Source organism: Lagenorhynchus albirostris, chromosome 1 (genome assembly GCF_949774975.1).
Source record: "Lagenorhynchus albirostris chromosome 1, mLagAlb1.1, whole genome shotgun sequence".
In the NCBI taxonomy this organism is placed as follows: Eukaryota; Metazoa; Chordata; class Mammalia; order Artiodactyla; family Delphinidae; genus Lagenorhynchus; species Lagenorhynchus albirostris.
The window spans coordinates 13,463,755-13,489,589 of NC_083095.1; the positions used below are offsets into that span (position 1 = coordinate 13,463,755).

Consider the following 25,835-nt stretch of genomic DNA (forward strand, 5'->3'; position numbering starts at 1 on the left):
CTTTGTGTTTGAAATTTTTCAACAATAAAAATTTCTTATCACCAAACTTCTTATTTGTATCAAAGGCAGTTAACTCACAGAGAACAGGAATAGTAATAATAAAAATTTTTAAGAAGGAAAATAAACTGGAAATTTTTACTCTGTCACATACATATGTGTTTAAGGTGCTTAAAAGGGATAGCCAAACAGAACTGGGGTGAGTAAAGACCTAGTCTAAGGGGCAGAGGCTGTGGATAGCAGGTGCTCCAGTGACGCCCAAGTTCCCTTTGGTCTTAGATGCATTCTTTGGAAGAGCGCTTCCTTTGTGATTGAGGTATGTCGACCTGAGTGCTTAGAGATTTATATAATCTCCGTGTTTACAGGGACATAGGGGAGGACGCGTTACATAGCCGAGCAGTACGCTTGGCATCAGGATTTCAGGAGCATCTGGAGCTGTCTGGGCACTTTTTCAGAGCCAGCTGCCGTCATTTTATAGAGGATGCCAAGAGCCCACAGGAAGACAGAGCCATCGGCTCTGAGGCCAGAGCGCCAATACTTTTGAATTGGGGTGAAGGGTTAATTTGTAATTGTTGGTTTGCATTTCCTAACTCTCTCTATGACACCCCGATGGCTTATAATGGGACGTGGGTAGTTATAGTTATGAGAATGGGGTCCGAGCTGGGAGGGGCTGTGAAAGATCTGCAGTGTAGAGGAAACCATGGCCTGTGTACATCTTTTGTCAAATCGTGCGCCTTTGAGATGGGCCACCGTGATGCTGGTGGGCATCTCTGGGATCTGTGAAGTTTCCTGAAAATTCAGCAAGCTGGAAAGGCCTCAGTCCTCAGAGCTCCAGGGATCCCCAAGAGGACACAGGAGCGAGGGCCCCTCAGCCGTACAAAATATTGTTGAATCTCGGGAGTATTTCAGGGAACGTGTGGCATTTTTAGGAGGCTTTTATTTAGCTATACTCTGCTTTATGCGGTAGGGATGGGCCCAATCAGTTGAGTGGCTTGTCTGTAATTAACGTCTCAGAGGCAGTGGAGAGCTATGGATAAGCGCTCCAGCTCTGGAACCAGACCACCTGTGTGCAGATCCTGGCTCTGCCACAGCTCTCTGAGACCCTGCATGGTCACATGGCAGAGTTGTGCTCCATTTCCCTCCTCTGTAAATGTAACAGTACCTGCTTGGACCTTGTTGGGTCATTAGGACCAGCGAACGAGGCAGTTCCTGTAAAGCAATTAGAAGAGCACTTGGCTGCAGTGTTAGCAAAGAGCTTGTTGTCTCAGCGAGTCTGGGCTGTTGTAACAAAATACCACAGACTGCGTGGCTTGTACGCAACAAACGTTTATTTCTCACAATTCTGGAGGCTGGGAAGTCCAAGGTCATGAGTGGCAGATTTGATGTCTGGTGAAGGCCTGCTTTCTTTCTGGTTGCAGACTGCCCGCTGTTCACCCAGTGGAAGGGGCAAGGAATCTCTCTGTGGCTCCGCCCTCATGACCCAATCAACCCCAAAGGCCCCGCCTCCTAACACGGTCACATTGGGGATTAGGTTTCAACATAAGAATTTTGGGGGGGGACACAGACTTTTAGTCCATACCACTTATTAAGGAAATAATAAACATGTATTCTAACAGTTCGGTTCCATAAAGTTGTACATTATTTTCAAGGGTCTCAGATTGAATCCTTTTCTAAAATGAGGAAACATTTTGTAAAGTAGATAATTATTTCTGATATAATGTATTATACATTTGAATTTTCATATATTAAATTTGGGTAAAATGATAGATGTCATGTTACATTTTCTCTTTTAATATAAGAATGTTAATTTTAGGTAATAGCTAACCTTTTTTTAGCACCTACTAGCCTGTATCTGAAGTACTGTTCCTGTTGCTTATTATGTATTAACTAATTTAATCTTCCTGATAACTCTCTACATTAATCACTGTTATATTTCTCACTTTACGGTGAGGAATCCGGGTATGGAGAAGTTAATTGGCTTGCCCAAATTCACACACTTAATCTGTGGTGATTCTTTATTTCTAGCTGCTGTACGTGTCATGAATTCCCTACTCTGGAAAGTTCTCAGGCAGAAGTAGTACAGCTACTTGTTGGGGGCTGGGTGGTAGGGGGTGCTATCAGAGGGGCCTGAAGCATTTGATCGGCTGCACCTTCAGAGCCTTGGTTGTAGGTAACAGACCTGACTTGTCAATTCAGGCAGAAAAGTCATGCATCTACCAATGCATACCGTTTAGCACACAGGGTCCACAGAAGGCTAAAGAACAGGGGTGAGCAGAAATTGAGGAGGCAAAACCCCCTGCCCCAGTCTGGGAGGATACTGTTAACTCTGGAGGGCCTCCACCAACCCAGCTGCTACCACGGCCCCCAGGCCTGGCCACGGAAAACAACTTCCAACAGCCCGTCCCCCTGCCCAGACCTCTGGATGCAGCTCGCTGGCAGGAGCATCTCACTGGCCAGGCTCAGGTCACGTGACACACTCCAGTTGCTTCCCTCCTTCGTTCACCCTTAGGTTTGGCACCTGGAAAGCAGAGTCTGTTCCCCTTTTATCTAGGATGTCCTTACCCCAACCCCTGCCTGAAAATAAACAGGAAAGTTTTGAGGTGATAGGCAGCCAAAATGACAAATGTCCCTTCCGTTAAGAGACTTCGACTAGATGCTTCCCAAGTTCCCTGGTAGCCCCACGATTCTGAGTCTACTCTTTATGAGGGCTGGTATTTCCCTGGAGCACCTGGAGTGGAGCTCTATACTGATTAGGCTTCCATGAATGTTTCTCACCGAAGATAATGAGTATGTTGGCCTTTGTCACAAAAGAAAATAAGGATGCACACTTATTTATAAGATCTAGCTTTTTGATTCAGAGCAGACTGAGCTGTGAGCTCCTTTTGTTTATCAGGAAAGAAGTTGATGTTTATTGTTCTTCACAAAAGGAGGCAGAAAAGCACTTAAACCTTTAAATGTCTCCGTGTACACATTTAAGTGCTTAGTGGTTATATTGCAATGAATTAGTTGAGTGGAGCTGTAGAACAAACCTCATTTTTGATCATTATCTACCTACTTCTCTCCACATACTGACTCCTTTGCCTACTTCCACCAATGTGATCATCATTCTGGTTTCCTTCTTCATCATCCCTCATCCCCCTTCCCTAAGTCAGTTTCCAAGCACTGTTGGCTTTTCACCGCTTGGCGTTCTCTCCTTAATACCTGTCCTGCCCCACATGCTCCCAGCCCGTGCCGCCCCACACCTGGGTTAAGTCTTCCCGCACCACCCCATCTCGCCCATTTGATCTTCTCAGCGAGCTACTTTCCTCTTTTTACACCCACTGTGCTTCTTAAAGGCACAGTAATGCTTTCTTGTTGCTCATCTGTGTAGCAGAGCAGGTAAGAGGGCTCTGGCGACAGATTCAGATCCCAGCTCTGCTATTCAGTGTTTTTATTAGTGAGAGGTGTATCCAGAAGTAATGAACAAAACCACCATATAGTGAGTGCCTTAACCAAATATGAGTTTATTTTTTCCCCATGGCAGGAAGTCTGAGGAGAGGCAGCTGCAGCATCTCATGATATCAGAGGCCCGGCGCCTTCTCTCTTTCTGCTCAGTCATTCTAGAGGGTAGCATTTGTCCTCATGCTTCTCACTTCCTGGCCGCCCCACCTCCAGTATTGAGTCTGTGTCCCGGGCGGAAGAAGGACCAGGGCTAAGGGCAAAGTGTATGCCAACTGCAGATGCCCTCCCCTTAACTTCTGCCAACATCCTGGTCTAGGATGGAGTCACATGTCCACCCCCGAGTTTTTGACGAAGTGTGTCTCCAGTGGGATCAGAATGAGGGACCGAGTGTCCGTTTTACATCCTACACCATCATCAGCATGGGCTTATTAACTGCTTATACGTCGCTTCTTAATATATTTTTTAGGGCAGGTTTTCACAGTAAACCAACCAGCGTAGTATTTACTGTGACTTTCTCTGTGAATATCATTTAAAATCCTGGAATCCTTTCCTCTCCTCTCACCCCTTCACTTTACCTGTATCATGACCTTCTCTGTGGCTGCTTTGTCTCTCAGCCCCAGCCCCTTGCCCCTCCCTCCTTGGGCACCCATGAATTCTGAGCATCCCACCTGTGCTTCTCCTCCGCTCCTGGGCTGCATGGAGCGTCGCTGGAGAAGAGGGGCCACGTGGTGCCGTAGGTGCCACCGCATGTCCATCAGTCTTTGAGGTTACCCTGATGGGAGCTGTCTGCCCTCTCAGGGTGAAGGTTTTGTTGCTGTTTAGGGCTTTTCTGTTCATTTAAAAACCTCCTCGGGAGGAGGCCTCACATGAGAGGCCCATTGTTCCAGGGGCCTGGCTTTCTAACTCATCTCTGCACTTTCTTCTCTGCCTGCTAGTTCCCCTCAGGTTGCCTCCCCAGTCTCTCTTTCTCTCTGTCTCTTTCTCTGTCGTTCTCTCTAATAAGCGCACACACACACACACACACACACACACACACACACACACACACACACCCTGCATACACAGACCTTCCGTGCCATGGGTTTGCTCCCGGTTATGTAGGCTGGAGACTCTGGGGGCCCCCTTCACTCCCTCCATCTCACCAGCCACCCGCTCCTTCCTTGGGTGGCCCTTCCTTGCTGATTCTAATTCAGACACATTTCTTGCTTCTGTCCTTGTTTCTGAAGTCCCTGGACCATTCTATCCACCTTATTCCTGGCCTTCATCCACCCTGGTCATACACCCCCCTGGTCATACACCCCCCTCATCCCATGATCTCCCTTAGGTTCTGACATGGTCGTGTCACTCTGTGCAGAAACCAGAGGCTCCTCATGGATTGGGTGACCTGCATTTGTAGATCTCCCGCCTCGGGCGGGCACTGAGGAGACAGCGAAGACAGGATCTCTGCCCTGGATAGTTTCTCAGAGTGGGACTGGGCTGGGCTGGGCTGGGCTGGGCTGGACTGGGCTGGACTGGGCTGGGCTGGGCTGGGCTGGGCTGGACTGGGTTGGGCTGGGCTGGGCTGGGCTGGGCTGGACTGGGCTGGGCTGGGCTGGGGCGGGTGAAGACATCACATTAACACAAGTATGAACTCTGGGAGCACAGAGGAGGGAGAACCAAAGCTGGGGAGGGGGAGGGAGATGGAACAACTCAGACAAGGAGCCGCCATGTCAGACTCTCAGTGACGCAGCCCCAGCCGCGCCTGCCTCCTGGCCGCCCGTGCCCTCAGCTGGGTTTATACTGGACCACTTGTCATTGGCACGTCGAAGCATCCTCTTTCGTGCCTCCACGTCCTTGTTTGTCCCCCCTCTTCCTGGAGCACCGTTTCTGAATCCTAGCTGTGTCTTCTCCCTTCTCATCCAACAGAACTGGCTCAAGTACCAGTCTTCCAGGATGCCGTTCCCGATGCCCGTGACCGCTTTCCCACAGTACTTTCTGTTTCCTCCTCTCGGGACACTTGTCAGTTGGGACCTTGTATTTGGGTAGTTTGTGTACCTGCCTCTTTGCCTGTATTGGATGAAAAGCTACTTGGGATCAAGGGTTGTGTTGTAGTCAGCTGTGGATTGCCCCCGGCTTCTGGCCCAGGGGGCTGCCTCGGGGGGCGCCTCGGGAGGGTTCGGAGGAGCAGGGTGCTTTAAGCATTCCAGGGAAGCAGATGTGGTAGGACTGCTCTTAGTGCGCACAGACGCACACTCACACCCGCCCAGCTGCGCCACCGGCAGTTCTTACCTGTCTGCATTTGTTCTTCTCTCCAATCCAGTGCTTAGAAAGAGCCATGAAGTTTGCCTTTGAGGAGTTCCACCTCTGGTACCAGTTTGCTCTGTCACTCATGGCTGCTGGAAAAGTGAGTCTCCCTTTCTGACATGCAATCCTCTGTGTTGGTGGTTAACTTGAATTTCATGGGATGACGTGATGCCTGGTAGATGTCTACACCAGCTATTTGAAACTGTCCTGTGGTCATTTATAAATGAGTGATCGAATGTAATTATTTGGGGGCCAACATGGACACATCATTGAGAAGAAAATTTTGAAATTCTTGCCTTTTTCTAGTGTTTGTAACTTTATTTATCTGAAGCTGTGGCTTAAAACTAAGGTCAGTTCTTCACACTGACCCCTTTCACTCATTTGAGAGTGTAAACTATTCCTGGCAGGGGAAATCTGCTAATTATCTGTAGCAAGATGTGATCTGAGACCGTGTACGGTATTGGCTGAAAGCAAGGTCTGTGGAGAGAGAGGCCTGGCGCTGACCTCGAAGCCGTGTGGACCATGGCAGGTCACTTAGTGTCTCAGCTTCCTCTTCCGTCTCATGGAGAAATGGTACCGACTTCACAGAACTGTCATCAGGTAGTGAGATGATACCCACAAGGTGTTTAGCATAGGACCCCCAAAACGAACACACTCAATAAAGATAATAGCCACTGTTATTCTTGTTAATTTGGGCCCTTTAGTGAATTGTAAAGTCTGAGACACAAGATTATTGGGGCGAAGTGGAGTGGTATGCTTTCCATTCTGAATGGTATGCTTTAAATTAGATAGTTTCTTTTTTATAATAATGTAAACCTCCACTGTCTTTATTTTTTTCTTACTTTTACAATGGCTACACAAGTAGGGAATAAAACTAGGGGGATTCGGGGCAGCGTTTTCACTTGTTTTAACCACAGTTTACTCCCCGGTCCCCCAAAAGTTCCAAGCTCAGGTTATCTCCATCCCCAGGCCCTTGCTTCATTGGGTGAAAGTTGGAAAACCTCATTAAGAGTGTATCCTAACCAGAAACCCCACTGGGAAGGCTTTAGTATTTGGTTCTGTCAAAAATTTTGAGTTTCACAGAAATGATCTCCTTTTGCCAAGTCTGCTCGCGCGGTGAAGGTGCTGAAAGAGTGCATCCGCCTGAAGCCGGACGACGCCACCATCCCACTTCTGGCCGCAAAGCTGTGCATGGGCTCCCTTCACTGGGTAAGTGGGGCTGGGGCCCTCCGCATGTGCGGGGGCTGCCACCCTTTTGATTCCTAGGCAGAGAGGAAATAGTAGCAGTGCATCAGCTACACAAAAGCAAGGCTGTTCAGAGCCCCGGGCTTCTGGCCCAGGCTACAGCCCTCCTCAGGCCTCAACCCCACCCCAAGGACTTCGGGGAATCAGTACAACTCCAGGTTTTTCTTTTCCATGGGAATGTGCTTCAAAAGTAGAAATGGTAAGATGGAATTGGAATTCCTACTCAGATGCATCCTGTATGTAAGTCATATGGGACTGAAAAAGTCTATGTCACTCAGTGATTCCCTCCTAGGAGAGCCTGAGCTTTTCTGTAAAGCCAAGAGTCAACCTCTACTTTAGCTCATGTGTAAACCCAACTTCCTTCATTCCTCTTCCTGCACAGAGGCTTTCCGCTTCCAATGTTCTTGTTCAGCTTTGAATCTGGGAAGAGCCTGATTTGTAACAATTGTAGTACCTCAAAAACGTACTGTTTGAGCAGAAACTAGAAAACTCAATTGCTCGCCACATATGATGGAGTTTTAATGTCTTTCTCTAACTTCATGTCAAGGTTAGTGATAAGAAGAAGTTGCCCAAAAGACTGAGGCACGTGGCTAAGGTTTTTTACCATGACGGTCCTTGCTGCTCTTTTTTTCCATTTATTCTCACCCAGCAGGGCGAAAGTAAACATTGTGAAGAAAGTGTCCTACTTTGGTCAAATTTTTCTTGGGAAAGTGTGGAAGAAAAAACACGTTTTGAAATGTGGCTCTCACCTGAAACACAGCCGTGAAGGTGTTGTGTGGCCCGTGCAGGTTTTAACACTTTGGTGTGGCAAGTGAGGGGACATGCAGGCAGGCCCCGAGAGTGGCTGGAGCAGTGGACCGAATCTTTCGGTTTTGAAAATGCCAGCTTCCAGCTGTGACTCTGCCACACTCCTTCCAGCGATGGCATCGTTCATCACCATAACACCTAACATAAACCTGACTCTCTTTTACAAGATGAGAATAACAAATCTTTTCTGTATATTTTTTACATTTTTATCATTAAAATTTCCAAATACCGCAAAAGTAAGGAGTATAATCAACTATCATCCATGTACTATCACCCAGCTTCAGTAACATCAACACTTACCATACCCCGAAGGAGCAAATCTTATTATTTTTGCCTCTAGTGAGCTGTGCAAAAGGTCTTATTGTGGGTGTAGTTTACAGGTGCACATTTTTCCCTTTGGAATCTGCCAGTGCGAGGTCTGTGTGCGGTGTACTGTAAAATAAATAGATGGAGTTTTGAAATTTCTAACAGCTTGTGGGAAAGAGAATCCAAGCCTAAAAGATTCTTTATGTCATACAAAAAAGGAAAGACCCAAGCACAAAATATTTCAAGAACTTTATTCTTTACAAATTATACATACATGTGTATATAACTTCTGAATACCTAGCACAATCTAATCACAGAACCAATCAGTGAAAAACAGAGACGACAAAGAGCCCCACCAAGTATGAAAGTGACCTTGGAAAAGAGGGCAAAAAAGCAATAAGGAAAGGTTGAAAGCAAAAAGGCAAGGTGGGAATCCTGAGGACTGTTGAGAAGCTGAAATACAGAAAACAGAATCACCAGAGTGGAACTGGAAGATCTGGGAGTTATTTTCACAGTGACTCATCAGAAATCGCTTAGGACAGCAGATGCTTACGGGAACTCATGTTAGAAATTCTGCAGGATGTTGGTGTTGTTTTTAACTTACCTGGTTTTTCAGTTGGAAGAGGCTGAGAAGTTTGCCAAAACCGTCGTTGATGCGGGAGAGAAAACGTCAGAGTTCAAGGCCAAAGGCTACTTGGCCCTGGGGCTTACGTACAGTCTGCAGGCCACTGACGGTGAGCGAAGTCCCCGCCCACGGGAGCTGGGGAGCCACCAAGTCTGCACTGCAGGACCGGCCCATCCCCTGTCTCAGGAGGGCACATGGCTGGTTCCTCGTTTGCCGTCCTGTGGGGACCTGCCACCGCTGTCCTCTTTGCTTGGACCGGTCGGAGAATGGGAGGGAAGAAATGCAGGCCCTGTGCCCCGGCTCCCAGGCCCTCTTCACAGGTGCACTGAGCTGGTGGTGCCCAGCTGGCAGCTGTAGGGATCTGTCCTGAGGAGTGAGGTGAGCAGGGCCCTGAGAGAGAATTCACCCCACCCAGCCTTCACCTGACTCTGCCCCAGCGCTTGGCCTGAGCTCTCCCCATGTGGAGGGATGTTGGGTCTTAGGCTAGGAATGTAGAAGCATTCAGGGCCCACCTCCTCCAGAAAGCATCCCTTGATTTATCAGTACCTGCCCCTTCTCCATTTGCACTTTTTTTTTTTTTAAAACAACTCTTTTTTATTTATTTATGTTTTGGCCGCTCCGCGCAGCATGTGGGATCTTAGTTCCCCAGCCAGGGATCGAGCCCAAGCCCCCTGCAGTGGGAGCGCGGTGTCTTAACCACTGGACCGCCAGGGAAGTCCCCATTTGCACATTTTAATTCACGGATACGTACATGTGTAGTATAGTGGCTCATGGCACATGCAGTGACATTACACGTTTGGGATGTATTTACTGTTTTGGTGGATGGGCTTCCGGCTAAAAAAAAAAATCTTAATTATGTTTTCTATACTTAATGAGTTTTCAATTATATGTTTGCAGAAAGGGTAAATTGTTTTTCTGAACTTTCTATTATTCCTTTTACATTTTGTTGTTAAATGTAACACAAATACCAAAAAAAAATCTCAAAAATGATTGTCCAACTCAGTGAATTAGTATAAGGGAAAGTATTCTTATAAGCAGCACCCTGCTTAGGAGATAGAACCTAGCCAGCTACCTGGGAGCCCTTTACGTGCCCCTCCCAATCACAAGCCCCCTTAACAGAAAACACGACCCTGACTTTTATGGTATTCATTTTCTTTTGCTTTCTTTGTAATTTTGCTATCGTTTATTTTACATGTTACCCCAAATCTTTCTTTCCTCTGCCCTAAAATATCAAAGACCCTGGAGAAGTTTTGCATATCAGCTGATTTTCAATCATAGATTTTTTTTGCTAATTTTTCATATATACTGGCAATACCCAGAACATTTTTTTAACTATAGTAGGCTTTCAGTGAAGGGTAAATTTCATAGCATATGTTTATCCATATAACTTCTTAGTTGAGACTCTACACCTAATTAACCCTGTAATTTTGGGAGAGTCACGTGACCCTGCTGGGTCTCATCTGTATCCATGGTTCCCTTGGGACAGCTCTCTGGGTGCCTCTAGCTCATTCACTGTTGTTCTAAGTTAGTCATGGCTTACAGCTACATCCAGCTCTGGGCAGCCTTCCACCATCCTCAGAGCGATGTCAGGATGGGATCTGCCATGTTGGATTTGTTAGATAAGGACCATCTCCAGGTGCAGCCATCAACAGGTTCCTCTAGGAGTTTTTCTGTTGTCCCCGTAAAAAGTACCTTTTTAGTTTCTACAAGACTCTAAGGTGGCATTTCTCACATGCTGTCTACAGGGGAAGTGTTGAGCTGATTTTCCAGTATCAGTGTTGGGTTTGCCCTGTCTGTCCCTGGTGTTCACATCAAGGCATTAAAGGTCCTAGCCATTGCCTCCGTGAATTAAACTGGCCTTCCATGGCATCAGGCTAGTGTCCTTGGTTTTCGGTGCCAGAAGGAACTCTGAAGGCCGTCAAATCCACCCACTGGGGCTTGAATCTCTTCTCTTCCATTCTGGCAGAGCCATTCTTCACCCGTGAATTACATGCCTGCCCTTGAGAATGTTTTCCTCTCTGGAGTTCCCAGCTGGTCTTTTGAAGACAGGCTGCTATCCTGGGGGTACCAAGAGTGACCAGCCAACTCTCACTCTCGCCTTGGCATGGTTCCACAGTTATGCCCAACAAGTGCAAGGGCCTCAGGCTGACACGGCCTTCGTTTCCCATCCTCGACAGTGCCTGGGACAGGACTGGGCACATAAGCTCCCAGAATTTGTTGCTCTTAATCCAGTCAAATGTTTAGTTTTTGTGATGAGTTTTCTATTTGTCAGAAACTCCCTGATCTCCCATGCCACTGACTAATCGAACCCTTTTCTTAGCTTCTTTGCGAGGGATGCAGGAGGTCCTACAGAGAAAGGCGCTTCTTGCATTTCAGAGGTGAGTGGGAGTTCATCTTTTCACTCGGCTGTACATAATGACACCAAAGTATGATAAGTATAAAAAGAAGAGATATTTATAAAGATTATGTAAACAGTATTTTACCCCTGGGAGTCTTTCCTCTCGAGTACCGAACAGACAGTATAAAACTTGCTGCATCACTTGTTGCCATGTAAATCTGCATTCTTGATATGTTTATTCATTCCTAATAAAGCGATTTCAGCTCTAAGAGAGGTAGTTTTTTATGTCTAGGGAGATGATTCCTTTTATTAAAGATATTTTTTATCATCTAGAAAAAGCATCATTCTTTGCAACCTTTTTTTTTTAACGTGTCAATCTGCAGATTTTTATATTACGAAATGAAAAGGCCAGACTTTAGGGCAGTCTCTGAAATACTTATAAGACAGTCAGGCCAGCAGGTCCCAGGTCTCTCCATCCCCTCCATGCTCCATAATACCTTATGCTTATCTCCATCACTGTACCTTTCATGAAATTAGGAGAAGGCCTTATAATTAGAGACCGCTTGCATGTCACAGTGGCCTTTCACACCCCTTACTTGATCCTCACCCCACACCAATAAGGTAGATGGAACAAGTCGTGTGTTCACTGCAGGTGAGGGACCGAGATGCAGGGATAAAGAGCCAGAATCCTGTAGCTATTGAGGTCAGGAAGGTCAAGGTCTCTGACGCTGACTGGCTTCTCTGGTACCTACTACACCACACTTCCCTCATTTTATTCTTACTGCAGGCATAATAAATCACTAACATGAATCACTGTCTGAAAGTATAGCCCCATGATGTCCAATCTAGAATTGGTATTGATCCTGTCAGCTTAAATATACCTGAGTTACTTGATTTCTTGGAATTATATTAGAAACTTAGTTACTTAACCAAAAGTTTTACGAGGACCTCTCAATACCTAATAACCGTTGTTAGATTTCTTTCCTTAGAACTAGGGCTGCCTGTAGGTTTGTCACAGTGTACATGCTCCTTTTTTATCACGAAATCATTAGCACTTGGTTTCAGTTAGTCTGAAACACTTTCATCTCTTTTCTTTCCATTTCCTAGCAGGCGTGCCCATAGCTCCTTCACGCTGCCAGTCCCAGACTGGTTAATGACAGAAGGTACCAACTGACAGCAGCAAACAGACCTCCTATCTCTGTGCTAAGTTTTTGTTGATCTCCTTCAGCACGGAGTGTGGAAAGCATTTCCATTTCAAATGATTTGGAGTTTTAAATTTTCCAGTCCTAGTTTGTAAAACCCACACATGGATGCCTAAGAAAGTGGTCATTACATCTGTTTCACTGTTTCACTTTCCTTAAATCAGCTCATCTTACTGGCTCTCTAAAAACAGCCATGGTGGTGGTCTGCCTTGAGCCGCAGAATTCATAACTTCATGTTATATAACAGCTGTTCCATTGGCCTGAATTTCTTTTTGTTCCTCTTTTGCTTAGTTTCTAATTCAAAGGGATTTTTAAAATATTAGTTCATATGGGAATAAAGCGGAATAAAATCCTACTAACCTACGTGACTCTATTGGGGAAGGCTAACCTAAATTTGTATTTATGTGTATTTAAGGGTATTTTTCAAAGTAATAAAAATATTTGGTTTCAAGTACGCATGAACTAGGACTATCCTAGTGTACTGTACAAAAGTCTATAAGGGAAAGATTTTAAGTAAATAAGAAGGATCTGTATTACTTCTTACATGTAAATGAGTGTTTAAAAATCACTTGGATGAGAAATATTTTCTTACTATATATTTTAAATCTTCTCCCCACAATTCTGTTAATACTATTGTTTAGCAAATTTGGTTTAAAAAGAAAACGGTGTATCTCAAAAAGTGGTGAGGTTGCAGATACAGCGTGTGAAAATTAGCTCAATTATGACTGGAGTCAGAATTCAAAAAGGTTTGCTCTCTCCTGGATTCAGAGAGGTGATTTTTGAAGACATCCCAGTTGCATGATTGCATCTTAATGTTGAGACCCTCAGCTGTTCATACACTCATAAGCTGAGCCCAAGAGGCTGAACCAATTCATATGTCCTGTACAAAATTATAGTGAAGAAAGACTGTTGTTTGCAAAGCTTTCTAAGATGCTGTATTGATCTCAGTGGTGGCTCCTGGGGGCTCTCACATCCTACAGAGAAAAGCCAGGCTGGAAACAGTCGAGCGCATGTCTCAGTGACTTGCCCCCCAGCGTGCAGGAATCCGGGCTGCGTGGTGTCACTGGTGTTTATCACTCAGTGTGGTAGAAGGGACACAGTCTCACAATCTCACTTTTATTTTCCTCTCCCACTCCTAGCTTGAATTTAAGTTTGAATGTGGTATGTTTTGTGGGTATGGAGTGACCAGCCAGCCCGGTTTGTTGGGAACTGAGCAGTTTCCCAGAATATGGGACTTTCAGTGCAAACACCAGGGAAATACAGGACAAACCAGGACAAGTGGGTCATCCTATGTGTGTAAGTAATGGGAGGTCCCAGAGTAATAGATTTAACCAGGTTTGCACTTTTCTTTCTTAACATAATGATACACTAATCCCATGTCTACTGTAATCAGGATTGAAGGGGACTTCAAGGAGAATCGGCTAAATAAGGCAGCAGGGTGATACGGTGGAGAGACCAGGCCTCGGAATTTCACTTCTGGCTTTACCTCTTTTGCTTGATGTTCTCGAACAAGATGCTTAATAGTAGATGCTTCATAAATTGTAGTTATTATTGTTACAAGGGGTACATGTCTTAATGGGCCAGGGTTAAAATTGATCAGCTGTCTCTGTATTCTTGGTTCAGCTCCAGAGGATGTTGGAGCCAGAGTTCAGGAGAATGATGGGGTGGACCTCAGAGCCGTCTAAGTTTTAGCCAGGTGATCTGGGAGGCCCATCGCATGCACTCCAGTAGCAGTCTGGCATACCCTTCTCAGGGCACTGCTCGTACTGCACTGTAATGATCATTTAGGTCTCCCCCTCTGTGGTGTTGGGGGGAGCTCCTCAAGGAAAGGCACTTGTATTATTCATCTCCAAGCTCCCTAAAAGTTAACACAGGGCCTGGCATCACAGTAGGTACTGCATAATGTGGATGGATGGGTGGATGGATGGATGGATGGAGAGATGAAGGGGTAGATGGATGGATGGGTGGATGGGTGGATAGATGGGTGCCCTCAGTGGGCCAGTGTCTTGCAATTCTTTCTTTTCCTATGGAATAAAAATGGAATTAATGAGTATGGAGGTGCTTTGACAAGGGAAGCACTTTGTGAGCACCCCTGTAGTGACATTTTTTAGGTCTCTGATTTTCTCTTAGCAGCCTCACCAGGTGCTCACAGCATGGGAATGGGATTCATAGCGCTGCTCTAAATTCACGTACAGAGTCCAGCAAGCTTGCAGTTTTCAAGATCACTAATGTCCTTCCTCTCACCTGCATTGCTTGATGATTTCTGTCAAGCACATTTTCTGTGGGCATACAAAGTTGGTGTTGTCACAGGAAGCCTAGCTGCCGAAGTTGTCCCGCGCAACTGGAGCACGTTTTCAGGACTCTACCTGAGATGAACATCTTGCACTTTTTCTAGTTTTTTGAGCATCTCCATGTTTCCTTTTTTCTTTCATAAGCTAAAGTGGCCAGTTTAACGTATTAGCCAAATTCTTGAAATAAGGTTTTTTTTTAAAATGTGTCTGCTTAAGTTGTGCCTCATTAGAAATTTGGCTGTTGGATATTCATTATTAGCCAAGTTGACGATTCTTCCGACGTTGTCCTAATGTACCCCAGTGATGCCAAGATTTCTAGCACTTCTGTTTGTTTCTTAGTGCTGTGGCTAACAGTTAATAATCATTTGAAGAGGCTAAGGTAGGGCCTTTGGTCAGAACTATTCTTATCCACACCCTGAGTTCAGCAGACCATTGTCAGCTTTTCACTTGGTTGGTGTTGGGTAGAAACAACAGTGATTTGATTTAACTTCATTTGTAAAAACTCTAGACTGTGCTGAGAAAATTATAGCTCTGTGGAATTCTTTTTGAGGGTTGTAGAAAGCTGGTTTAATTGTGAAAGAGGATGAGATAAAATAAATAATGCTAAATTCAAAGTCTCTTCATAATCCATTTTGTATTCATTTTCCCTGAATAATTGGGAGAGACAGAAACCATGACATTCCAATCTCACTTTTTATGAACACCAAAGAAAAATATTCTTTGATGTATAAATTCATGGAAAAACCAATGCCTGTCAAGTAATAAAAACTGGGGCATGCTGAGTAGGCCTCTGCTAGAAATAAGACATCTCAAAGGGCAACACAGGCAAATCCTCCGCCTCAGCCTCTTAGACTAAAGTGAGAGGAGTCCTAAGGCAGTGTCTGGAGGCAAACTTACTAGTGAAGATTCCCCAGGGATGGGAGTTTTGCTCTTAAGGTTAAAAAAAGGACAGAGAACATCCCCCACCCCCTAGTTCCCCCCAGTTGCTTGTGGTAAGATACAGTTGACTTCCACATAAAAGCAAGAATGACGTGTCTGCCATCAAGTAGGAGGTCAGCATAGCCTCTTCCCATTGGTGGCAAAAGCCAGTTGATAGACTAAGTCTGGTGTCTGGCCACAGAGTCTTACATGTCTTGGTTGCATGTAATTAGTTAAACTGCATGGAACTTAGTAGAAGCTTCAAAAGACTGAATGAATATCCTCCATTTCTCTCTATAGTTCATCAAAAAACCAAAACCTCATTTTACAAGCAGAGCCGGGCCTTTGATTTTCATATGGTTTCTCTGAAATCCAGAAATTTGGATAAAGTAGTGTTAAGACCAAGCGAAAACTTAACCAAAGCAGCTGTCGCCTTGCCAAGTATGCTCACAGCCTCACCGTGTCCCAGCGTGACACGTGGAACTCTCCTGCTCAGCCCAAGGGAGGCGTCTGCTGGGGAGGTCAGACCTCGGGGCCTGTGGCTTCTTCAGCCCCAGGCTCCTTCTCAAAGTCAAGCCCATTGGCTGCCATTTCAGATGCTAAACAAAACAGAGACATGCTCCTGTGTCATTCCCATGTACAGTGGCAAGAGGAAACATGCATGCCATTTGTTCGAGGACAGAGGAGAAGAGTTTAAATGAAACATTAAATAGTTAAATTAAATATGGGGCCTTGGTAACATAATTAATAAGAACCTACTGTATAGCACAGGGAACTCTACTCGATACTCCGTAATGACCTATATGAGAAAAGAATGTAAAAAAGAGTAGACATATGGATAACTGATTCACTTTTCTGTACAGCAGAAACTAACACATTGTAAATCAACTATACTCCAATGAAAATTAATTTAAAAAAATATGGGGCCTTGGTATAAATAAAAATACAAATGGGAGTACTTGTTTGACATGGAAAGTAACAATGGCCTCTCTCATGTACTAATAGCTGCAAATGCTTTTTCAGGGCCCACAGCCTGTCACCTACGGATCACCAAGCAGCTTTCTACCTGGCTCTGCAGCTTGCCATCTCCAGACAGGTCAGTTCTCCAATGTTCCCACACTTGGTGCCTGTTCCGTCTTGATACAGTTTGAGGGAGTAGCTGACCTGCTTTCCTTCACCTGAGGCTGACCTGGAGCCAGGGACTCTCCTCAGAGGCCGCTGCCTCCTCACAGCGAAGACCCTGGTGTTTCGGTCAATTGGAGCACCAGCTGTGAAGACACAAGGCAGGCAGGCTCTGCTTTTGGAGATTAAATCTGCAAATCTGGAGGGCCCCACCTGGGGTCACATGGCAACAGGGGATGCAGCACATGATGTAGACCCTGACGGAGGAGTCCTCAGACAGCCTTTGTCCCTTGCTAACAGAGCCCAGTGGTGAGCTGCATGGTGGGGATTTAGTCACTGGTGAGGCCTGGTCGTCATAAGGGTATCAGTGATTGACAGGAAGATGCCAGCGAGTGTAGACAAAAGAGACCAGTTCCTTTCAAATATGTAGAAGATATGAACAATTACACACAGTGTCTCCTCGAAATAGGAGACTCGACAGTATTCTCCTTGCTGGAGGTGCAAGCTTTGTTGGCCTTCATCTTCCCAGCGGTAGCTTCCAGAAGCTGCCTTTGCCATTCTCTTACCCTCCCGTTCCCTCCCAGCTGTTCAGGAGACTCCGGCCCCATGTCTGCCTGCCCACCACGTGCAAGACACTGGTGGTAACCCCAGCACAATCCTAAGTGCTGACTGGAGGGTGAATCGAAGGTCAGTTCCCCAGACATGCCATTCCCCTGGCAGGCCTGGGCTGTCCACATGTATCTGACTTCCCGGAGGCCAGGGAATGCTGCCAAGAAGTGGCTCCCCTTGGCGACCTGGGGACCAAGGAAACCAAGAGAGCTCACCTGGCACGGTGTGGCTCACAGCTGGCCTGACCACAAGCTGCTGCAGAGACAGCTGTGGGCGGGTGACCGACCGTCCAGTCTCTCTCCTCCTCCAGGAGCTCCGCTCGCCTCCTCCTTGAAGCCCCCTTCCCATAGCAGCCCGTTCCTCTGCTTCCTCTTGCCCAGCTCTCTTGTTCAGTATCTTTCTCACTAGACCTTAGGTTCCCTGAGGGCAGGAACCCACATCTGTCATCATTGCTTTGCGCTGGCAGCGGGGACACTGCCTGGCACGTGGTAGGCCCTCACTAATACTCATTGAATGAAGGAACCAGCTTCGAATTCCTTCAAGTCCGCCCAGCCCTTAAGGACCTCACTTTGCACCCTGTATCAGTTTTTTCCTGATTACACTAGTCATCCCTAAAAACGGATATCATGAGTGTACCTGCCTTTTGACCCTCCCAGAATACCAGTGCTGTTTACACAGCAGCCTGTGCCCCTGGGGAGGGGCGCAGTAGATGGAGCCTTCTGGGTTCACTTCGTGAAGTGACGTGTAGGGCCGGATGATCTCTTCCTGCTGTGATAGCTGGGATTCTACGGCTCAAAACAGAAAGCCTCTGTAACCAGCATTTTTAACTTACATGCATCAAAAATGGTATTTCGGAGAGGAAAACGAATAGATTTGGTAAAGACAGAAGTCACGGTTTCCTACTAAGGAGCGAGGTTACTGAGGGTTTGGGAAGAAGCAGGAGAGCTGAGAAGAGGTCCAGGCAGGGCCCGGAGTTGGAGGGGAGACAGAAAGGAGTCCCTGGGGTGACCGTGTAAGAATGCTTCAGTCTTGAGCCTGTTTTGAAATCCAGCTTCAGGTTCTAATCCTCCCTAGGTACTGTTAAACCTGCATAGAATCTCGGGTGTTCAGATACCCGTTATGTATGCATTTTATCCACCCTTGTGCTTGGGTGATTTTGAAGAAAGTCTTGAAGAGCTGTTGGATTTTGAAGGTTAAGGTTGTATCTGATCCTACTTAAATTTGGACACACCTGCTGTGTATGTGGCATTGCAGTTTGTTTCTTGGGTGGAGTTCCTTTGGATTGTAGTTTGGAAAGGTGTGGGGTTGGTTAATTTGTTTGCATAGTTCCTTGATGTCTAACGGAGATGCAGGACAAAGGGACTTGAAAAGAATCACAGGTGTCTGATCCTTTGGAAAGCTCTGTTTAATGTTCTGAAACTTATTAAGCAGTTTAATTTCAGTACTACTTAAAAAATCAGAACAGTTCAGCTAAGTCAGTTTCATTCCAATAAAAACTGCTGGGAATTTGTTATGTGTCTCCATTTAGAGTGAAATTATCTTGGGCATAATCGAAAGTAAATCAGTTTTGTGGAAAAAGAGACAGATTATTTAGGGAGAAGTAAACGATTTGGTATTGGCAGTTGTACTGAGAAACAGAGTCTCTTGTATCACTTCATTAGTCATACTGTTGCTTGAAGGGGGCCTCTGTTTTCGTGTTTGTGGTTAATATCCTGGGGCTGCCGTGAAGATGGCTTAAAATCTGAGTGTGGCACATGGTGAAACAACTCCTGATATATACAGAGAATCAGATACTGAAATGGTGGCTCTATGTGTGTGTGTGTGTGTGTGTGTGTGTGTGTGTGTGTGTGTGTGTGTGTGTGTGTGTTTAAAAATTCTTTCTGGTTTTGTTTTAAACCAGATACCAGAGGCTCTGGGGTATGTCCGCCAAGCTCTTCAACTTCAAGGCGATGATGCCAACTCCCTGCACCTCCTTGCCCTCCTGTTGTCAGCACAAAAGCATTACCATGATGCTCTGAATATCATTGACATGGCCCTGAGTGAATATCCAGAAAATTTTATGTAAGTGATACTGGACTTGCTTTTCCTTACACAGAAGGTATTGAATTTACTTCTCCCAATCTAAGTCTTTCATGCACTTCCTGGTGGTAAATAGTACAGAATCCCCTCTACTCTTGTTTTTTCATGATATTTAGAAACAAACATAGTCTTCAGGTCAACCTGAGTTGAAATACTTTATCCATTCTTTCCCATTGTGTACCTTTGAGACATACAAGATGATTTTAAATGCATTGTGGATGAACATTTTTATTTTAATACCTATGCATTTTAAAATGTACATTAGAGAAAATACAGCTGCCTATCAAAGTGTGATTTCATAGAAATTATTGCTCAGAGGGAGACTAAGAATTTTTAAATGAGTTGTTTTAAAGTGAATTTAAAGGGAAATATTAATATACATGGATATGGCAAAAGCTATGTTGAACAAACTGCAATGACTGAAATTTGGGAAACATTGCTTTGTAGCTTGTTTGTCCCACGTTCCATAAAGGACTCCATTACTTCCAGGTGATCACTATATTTTAGGCAACTTTGATCTGGATACCTGACCTCTTTGTGTCTTAGGTTTATTCTCTAGGAAATGGAATTCCTTGAATCAATCAGCAGTGTTTGTTCGTAACCTAATTGTCATTACACACTGCCATGTGCTGGAATTGTCTGCGTCTTCACCTCTTCCCTCTGAATCCCTGAATCCAGGCCTGTTGATTAGGCTTTGTTGAGAAGGAGATTGTCTTTTGGGCTACTCATTTTATCCTCAGTGGAGTAGCTTAGTAACCAGTACACAGTGGCCAGAAACAGTAAACAGTCCCGCAGGCTGGCAGGTTCTCATTGTCTAAGTGGCAGGGTCAGCAGTGGGCGGGGGCGGCCTGGGGCAGGGGGAGAAGGGAAGGCAGGCTCTCTCCACTTCCAGAAATAATGCAAATTTTAAGTGGACCCGCCTTGGCTTTATTTCTCTGCCTCATCACCTCACTGTGGTTTTAATCAGTGCGTTTCAGCAAACTCCGCTCAGAAAATCGGTTCACACGTTTCCATTACAAACATTTCTTTGTCTTCAAGTGAAAAGGGCACTTCTCTTCTCCCCATCGAGAAAATTCTCATTATAATCCAGGAAACCTCTGACTAGAGATTTCTCTTTTAGGTTCAGCTATTTATGCAGAGTGAATTAAAGAGCTTTGCCACTTGCTCACGGAGTACATCTCAAAATGCACACGGAGTGCATTTCTGGATTTTATCCAAAGCTGGTTAGCCCGTGGAACCGTCAAGTGGTTAAAGCACTTTCAAAAATACTCGGCCCTTTAGGCCTCAGTAGAGTAGAGCCTGATGCAACTGAATTCAGTTTCTCTCATCAATACTCTTATAAAGTGGCTGCCCCTGCCTCCCAAGCCCAGCACCTTCATTGGATGTTTGTTAGATGTTAGACTCCAGCGTGTGGCCCTTGCGTAGACAGCCTGGGGTGTCATCTGAGAGGAGAGGAGGCTTATTAAACTAACAGCCACACTGCACGGTAAGCAGTAAACAGTGGTGGCTAATATGGTAATGCCTCCAAGTGACAGCAGCTGACAGCCTTTTCAAGTAGTAGAAGTAAGGAACAGCAGTAGAGGTATTTGAGGAATGCGAGCCTGTTATTTTAATGTTAAGCTGTAAGCTCAAAAAAGCAAAGCATATGGCAGCAGGGCTGAGAGCCTCTGATGACTTGCTTGCTTTTTAAATATTTGTATTTCTTCCTTTGTGATGGGAAACTTCTTCCTCCCAAGAATACTTTATTAAAAGTTGGGGCCAGATATAGTCAGTGGATCCCATGGTTTCTTCCCAACCTGGCTGAAACATTTCAACACCAACCTAAATGAGATTACGTGGGCACCTGTCCCAACTGCCATGTAGCATTATCCGTATGTTTGTGACAAGCTTGTCTCCAGAGAGCTGCAGACTTTCGGAAGCCTGGGATGTCCTCGTGTCTCTCGTGTCCCAGCAGCCACAACCTACCACAGACTGAGTATGTAGTGGATGTTCCCTCGGCCCCTTCCCTCTGCTAGGGTCAGGCCTGTCCGACTGTTGAACCAAGAAGTGATTTCACTAGCCTCTTAGCCTGATGCAGAGAATTACAGAGCTTTTTGGTCTCCATTAAACGTATTCAAGATACTTAGCCACCATCTTTTATCACTTCATGGTGACAGTAAGGACGGGTAACCCTGGAGAAACCAGGGGCTCCCCCAGGGGCAGTGAGCTGTCCTGGTCAGTGCATTGAAGGCATTCATACCTGGTGATCACTCAGTAATTGAGAGGCATTCATATTAGTAGTATTACTACTGATACAGTGTCTTCAAATGTAATATTTTAGAAACCCTTAAAATGATTAAATATTGAGTAGAAGCAAAAGACTATTTATTAAATCTATTCAAAATAATAATACAAGTAACCTATGTATACCCACTTCTTAACTTAAGAAAAAGAACATTAATGTTGCCTGTGAATTTCCTGTGCACTCCTGCTGTCCTCTTCCCTGACCTCTCCCTGCACGGGTTAACCACCATCCTGAATTCTAAAAAAATTTTTAATGATCTTACACCACTCGCTTTCATTGCTTAACATTGTGTTTCTGAGGGTCATCCTTCTTGCATACAACAGCAATTTATTCATTTATACTGACAAATAGTACTTTATTGTATAAATATACCAAGATTTCTTTTTCTAGTTTACCGTAAGCGGATATGTGGGTTGTTTTCAGTTTTCAGCTGTTACACGAACGATGCTGCTGTAAATATCCTTGCACAGTCCTCCTGGTGCCCATGTGCAAGTATTTCGTCAGGTAGACACCTAGGAGCGGAACTGTTGAGTCATAGGATGCGTGTATCTTCAGTTTTACCAAATAATTCCAAACTGTTCTCCATAGCGGTTGTGTCCGTTTACATCTCCAGCAGCAGTGCCCACGGGCCCACGCAACTCCAGACACCAACACTTGGTGCCCTCAGACTTGTTGGCTGCTGGTTAATGGTATTACACTGTGAGTTTAAGTTGCATGTCCTCATTATTAATGAGGTTGAACACCTTTTTCATGTGTTTATTGGTCATTTAGCTTTTCTCTTTTATGAGGCACATATAGAAGTCTTTCTTCTTTTCTAATCTGGTTGTCCTTTTCATAGTAATTTGTAAGATTTCTTTATGTTATGATTAAAAATGCTTTTGTTGGTTATATGCATTGTAAAAAGCTTCTCCCAATCTGTGTCTTGTCTTTCCTTTCTCTTAATGATATCTTTTGATGAACAGAAGTTCTTAATTTTAAAGTATAGTTGAATGTATCAATCATATCCATGGGTAGTACTTCTCTGTCTAGTTTAAGAGACCTTTCCTAAGTTATCTTCTCAAGCTCTCTCATGTTATCTTTCATCCTTGAGGCTAGGAGTCCATCTGGAATTGACTGTTTTATGTATGTGAGGTGTAAGGGATCCAGGGTAATTTTTTCCCATGTGGATACCCAATTGTCCAGCCACATGTATTGAAAAGATTCCTTTCGCGGTTTCTCCCCAGGGCCACTTTTGTCTTAAACCAAACGTCCATCTGTGTGAGGAGTTGTCTGTGAGCTTTCCACTTGGTTCCATGGGTTCAGGGTGCCCACCTCTGTGTGATTGCCTCTCTATCGTCATCCTTTTTTTTTGTTTGTTTTGGTTTTGGGTTTTTTTGCGGTACGCGGGCCTCTCACTGTTGTGGCCTCTCCCATTGCGGAGCACAGGCTCCGGACACGCAGGCTCTGTGGCCATGGCTCACGGGCCCAGCCGCTCCGTGGCATGTGGGATCTTCCCGGACCGGGGCACGAACCCGCGTCCCCTGCATCGGCAGGCGGACTCTCAACCACTGCGCCACCAGGGAAGCCCCTCTATCGTCATTCTTACAACTTTATTATACATGAGGTCAGTCCACCCCTGTAACTTGCTCCTCAGGGATATCCTGGCTGCCCTCAGGCCTTTGAGCCTCCATATAAATTTTCAAATTGGTTTTTTCACGTTCCACCGAAAAAAATCTGTTGAGATTTTGATTGGAATTACATTTAATCTAATAGCTTAGTTTGGGGAAAATTAGATATCTCTAATTATTTAGGCCTTTAGAAAATACTTTTTAAATGAAGCTTTATAATTTTCTTTATAAAGATTTTGTTGATGTTTACTAGGTTTATTCCTAGTTACCTGAAAAAAATTCCATGCTTTTCTATTTAAACCTCTATTAAGAGTTTAGGGAAATTTCCTTCTTCCAAGAAGGCTTGCTAAGAGTTTTTTTTTTCATCATGAATTGATATTGAATTTTATCAAATGTTTTTTCAGTATTTATTGAGATGATTATATGATTTTACTCCTTTAATCTGTGAATGTTATATTAATTGATATTTTTAAATGTTAAATTAACCTTGCATTCTTGGAATAAGCCCAACATCATCATGATCTATTCGTTTTTTAATGGATTCAGTTTACTAGTTTTTTTAAAGAACATTTACATTTATGTTCATGTGTGAACTAGCTTGTAATTTTCCTTTCTCATTATATCCTTGTCAGGTTTTGGCATCAAGGTTAGGCCGGCCTCATAAAATGAGTTGGACTAGCTCTTTTTTGTGTGTTTTGGAATCTTTGTGTAAGATGTGAATTATCTGTTCCTAGAATAATAAGTTTGGGTAGAATTTGCCTGTAAAACCATCTGGGACTGGTCTTTTTTTCCATGGAAGGACTTCTGATGCTTTTTAAAAATGATTATAGTATATTCAGGTTTTTCTACTTCTTATTTTATTAAGCTATGTTTGATATACTATATATATTTTAAGAATTTGCCCATTTAATCTAAGTTCTAAATTTTATTGCCATAGAGTAGTTTATAATGTTTTTAAATTATTTATTGTCATACAGCATCTGTGGTTAGGTCTTTTTCTTTCCTCATTGCTGTTTAATGTGCCTTTTTTTTTTTCTTGAACAGTCTTGCCAGAAAACTGTCTGAAACATTGATCTTTTCAAAGAACCTTTAGTTTTTTTTATCATCTCAACCGTATATTTACTTTCTCTTTTATGAATTTCTGTCCTTATTTCTATTATTTCTTTTCTCCTATTTTCTTAGAGTTTGTTCTGTTTTGTTTTAGTTGGTTTTCCTTCTTAATTTTTTAAGTTGGATGTTTAGTTCTTTAGTATTGTGCCTTTCTTATTTTCTGACATAAGCATTTAAGATAAAATATTCCGCTATGTACTCCTTTAACTATAAACCACAAGTTTCAATATGTGAAATATTTGTTATTGTTTCATTCTAAATATTTTTAAATTTCCATTATTATTTTTTGATGAATTAATTATTTTAGAACTGTATTTTATAATTTAAAAATATATGGGTTTTTTTAACTTATCTTTTGTCAATGGGTTTTTAACTTCATTGAACTGTGTTCAGAGACTATAATCAATATAAGTTTGAAATTTGTTGAGACTTGTTTTATGGCCCAGCATGTGGTCACTACTTATAAATATTTCATGTGTGCTTAAAAAGAATGTTTCCTGCATTTGGGGGTAATTTTTTGTATATTTTATTACGTTGAGCTATCAACTGTGCTTTTCAGATCTTTTTTTTCTTATTGATTTTTTTTTCTACTTAATCTATCAGTTTTTGAGCAGAGGTATATTGAAACTACCTCTGATTGGTAGATTGTCCTGTTTTACCACATAGTTGAAGCAATTTTTTTTTCTTCTTTTTTTTTTGCGGTACGCAGGCCTCTCTTAAAATGCACCTTTTAAAAGCTGTGCTATTAGGTGCATTTAAATTTAGAATTGCTATGTCTTCCTAGTAAATTCAACCTTTTATCAATATGTAAGTAGTTGCATAATTCATTTTGCCTGAAAGTCTATTTTGTATGATGGACACATACCTGCACACACAAATGTATATGTGTACATATACATGTATACACACATACTGTGTGTGTGTGTGTGTGTGTGTGTGTGTGTGCTTAGAATATCTTTTTCCATTCTTTGAACTTTTTATATTCTTATATTTTACATGCACTCTTGTATTCATTAAATATTGCTGTTTTGTTTTTTTGTTCCAGATAGGCTGACAGTCTATCTGGAACATTTAGTTCATTTCCATTTATTATAAATAGTGACATATTTGTATTAGTGTCTCCCACTTCATTTGTGTTTTCTATTTGTCCTGCTCTTTTTTCATATCTTATCCTCTCCTTTCCTACCTTCTTTTAAATAATTATGTTTTTATTACATATTTTTCCTTTACTAATTTGTAAGAGAAACGTTCTATTTTGGTTGTTTTAGAAATTTTAGTGAGGGTCTGTTGTTGGCAAACTTTCTCAACCTGTGTCTAAAATTGTATTTGGCCTTTCTCTCAAAAGAGATTTTCAAACTAGATCTATGATTCCAAGCTCACATTTCCTCACAGCACAGTGATCTTGCTCCTTTTGTCGTTGTTGAGAAGTCAACCGTTGGTTTAATTTTAGTTCATTTTAATGTCATCTGCCTTTTCTCTCTGGCTGCTTTCATTGCCATTCTTGCTGATGCTTGGCATTTTCACTGTGATACAGCTAAGAGTAGGTCCTGCTGGGGACTTTTTAAAACTGT

General features: G+C 43.7%; 1 protein-coding gene across 7 annotated transcripts in view; it reads left to right on the forward strand.

Annotated features, from left to right (window-relative positions):
- TTC7B (tetratricopeptide repeat domain 7B) overlaps positions 1-25,835 on the forward strand; it is a 239,921-nt gene that overhangs the window by 134,491 nt on the left and 79,595 nt on the right. For all 7 annotated transcript variants that reach the window (XM_060170014.1, XM_060170084.1, XM_060170174.1 and 4 more), the window contains 6 exons: positions 5,738-5,821; positions 6,826-6,930; positions 8,696-8,813; positions 11,025-11,082; positions 16,477-16,549; positions 19,085-19,245. In XM_060170014.1, the coding sequence (XP_060025997.1) occupies positions 5,738-5,821; positions 6,826-6,930; positions 8,696-8,813; positions 11,025-11,082; positions 16,477-16,549; positions 19,085-19,245 (599 nt within the window). The remainder of the gene's footprint in view (positions 1-5,737; positions 5,822-6,825; positions 6,931-8,695; positions 8,814-11,024; positions 11,083-16,476; positions 16,550-19,084; positions 19,246-25,835) is intronic.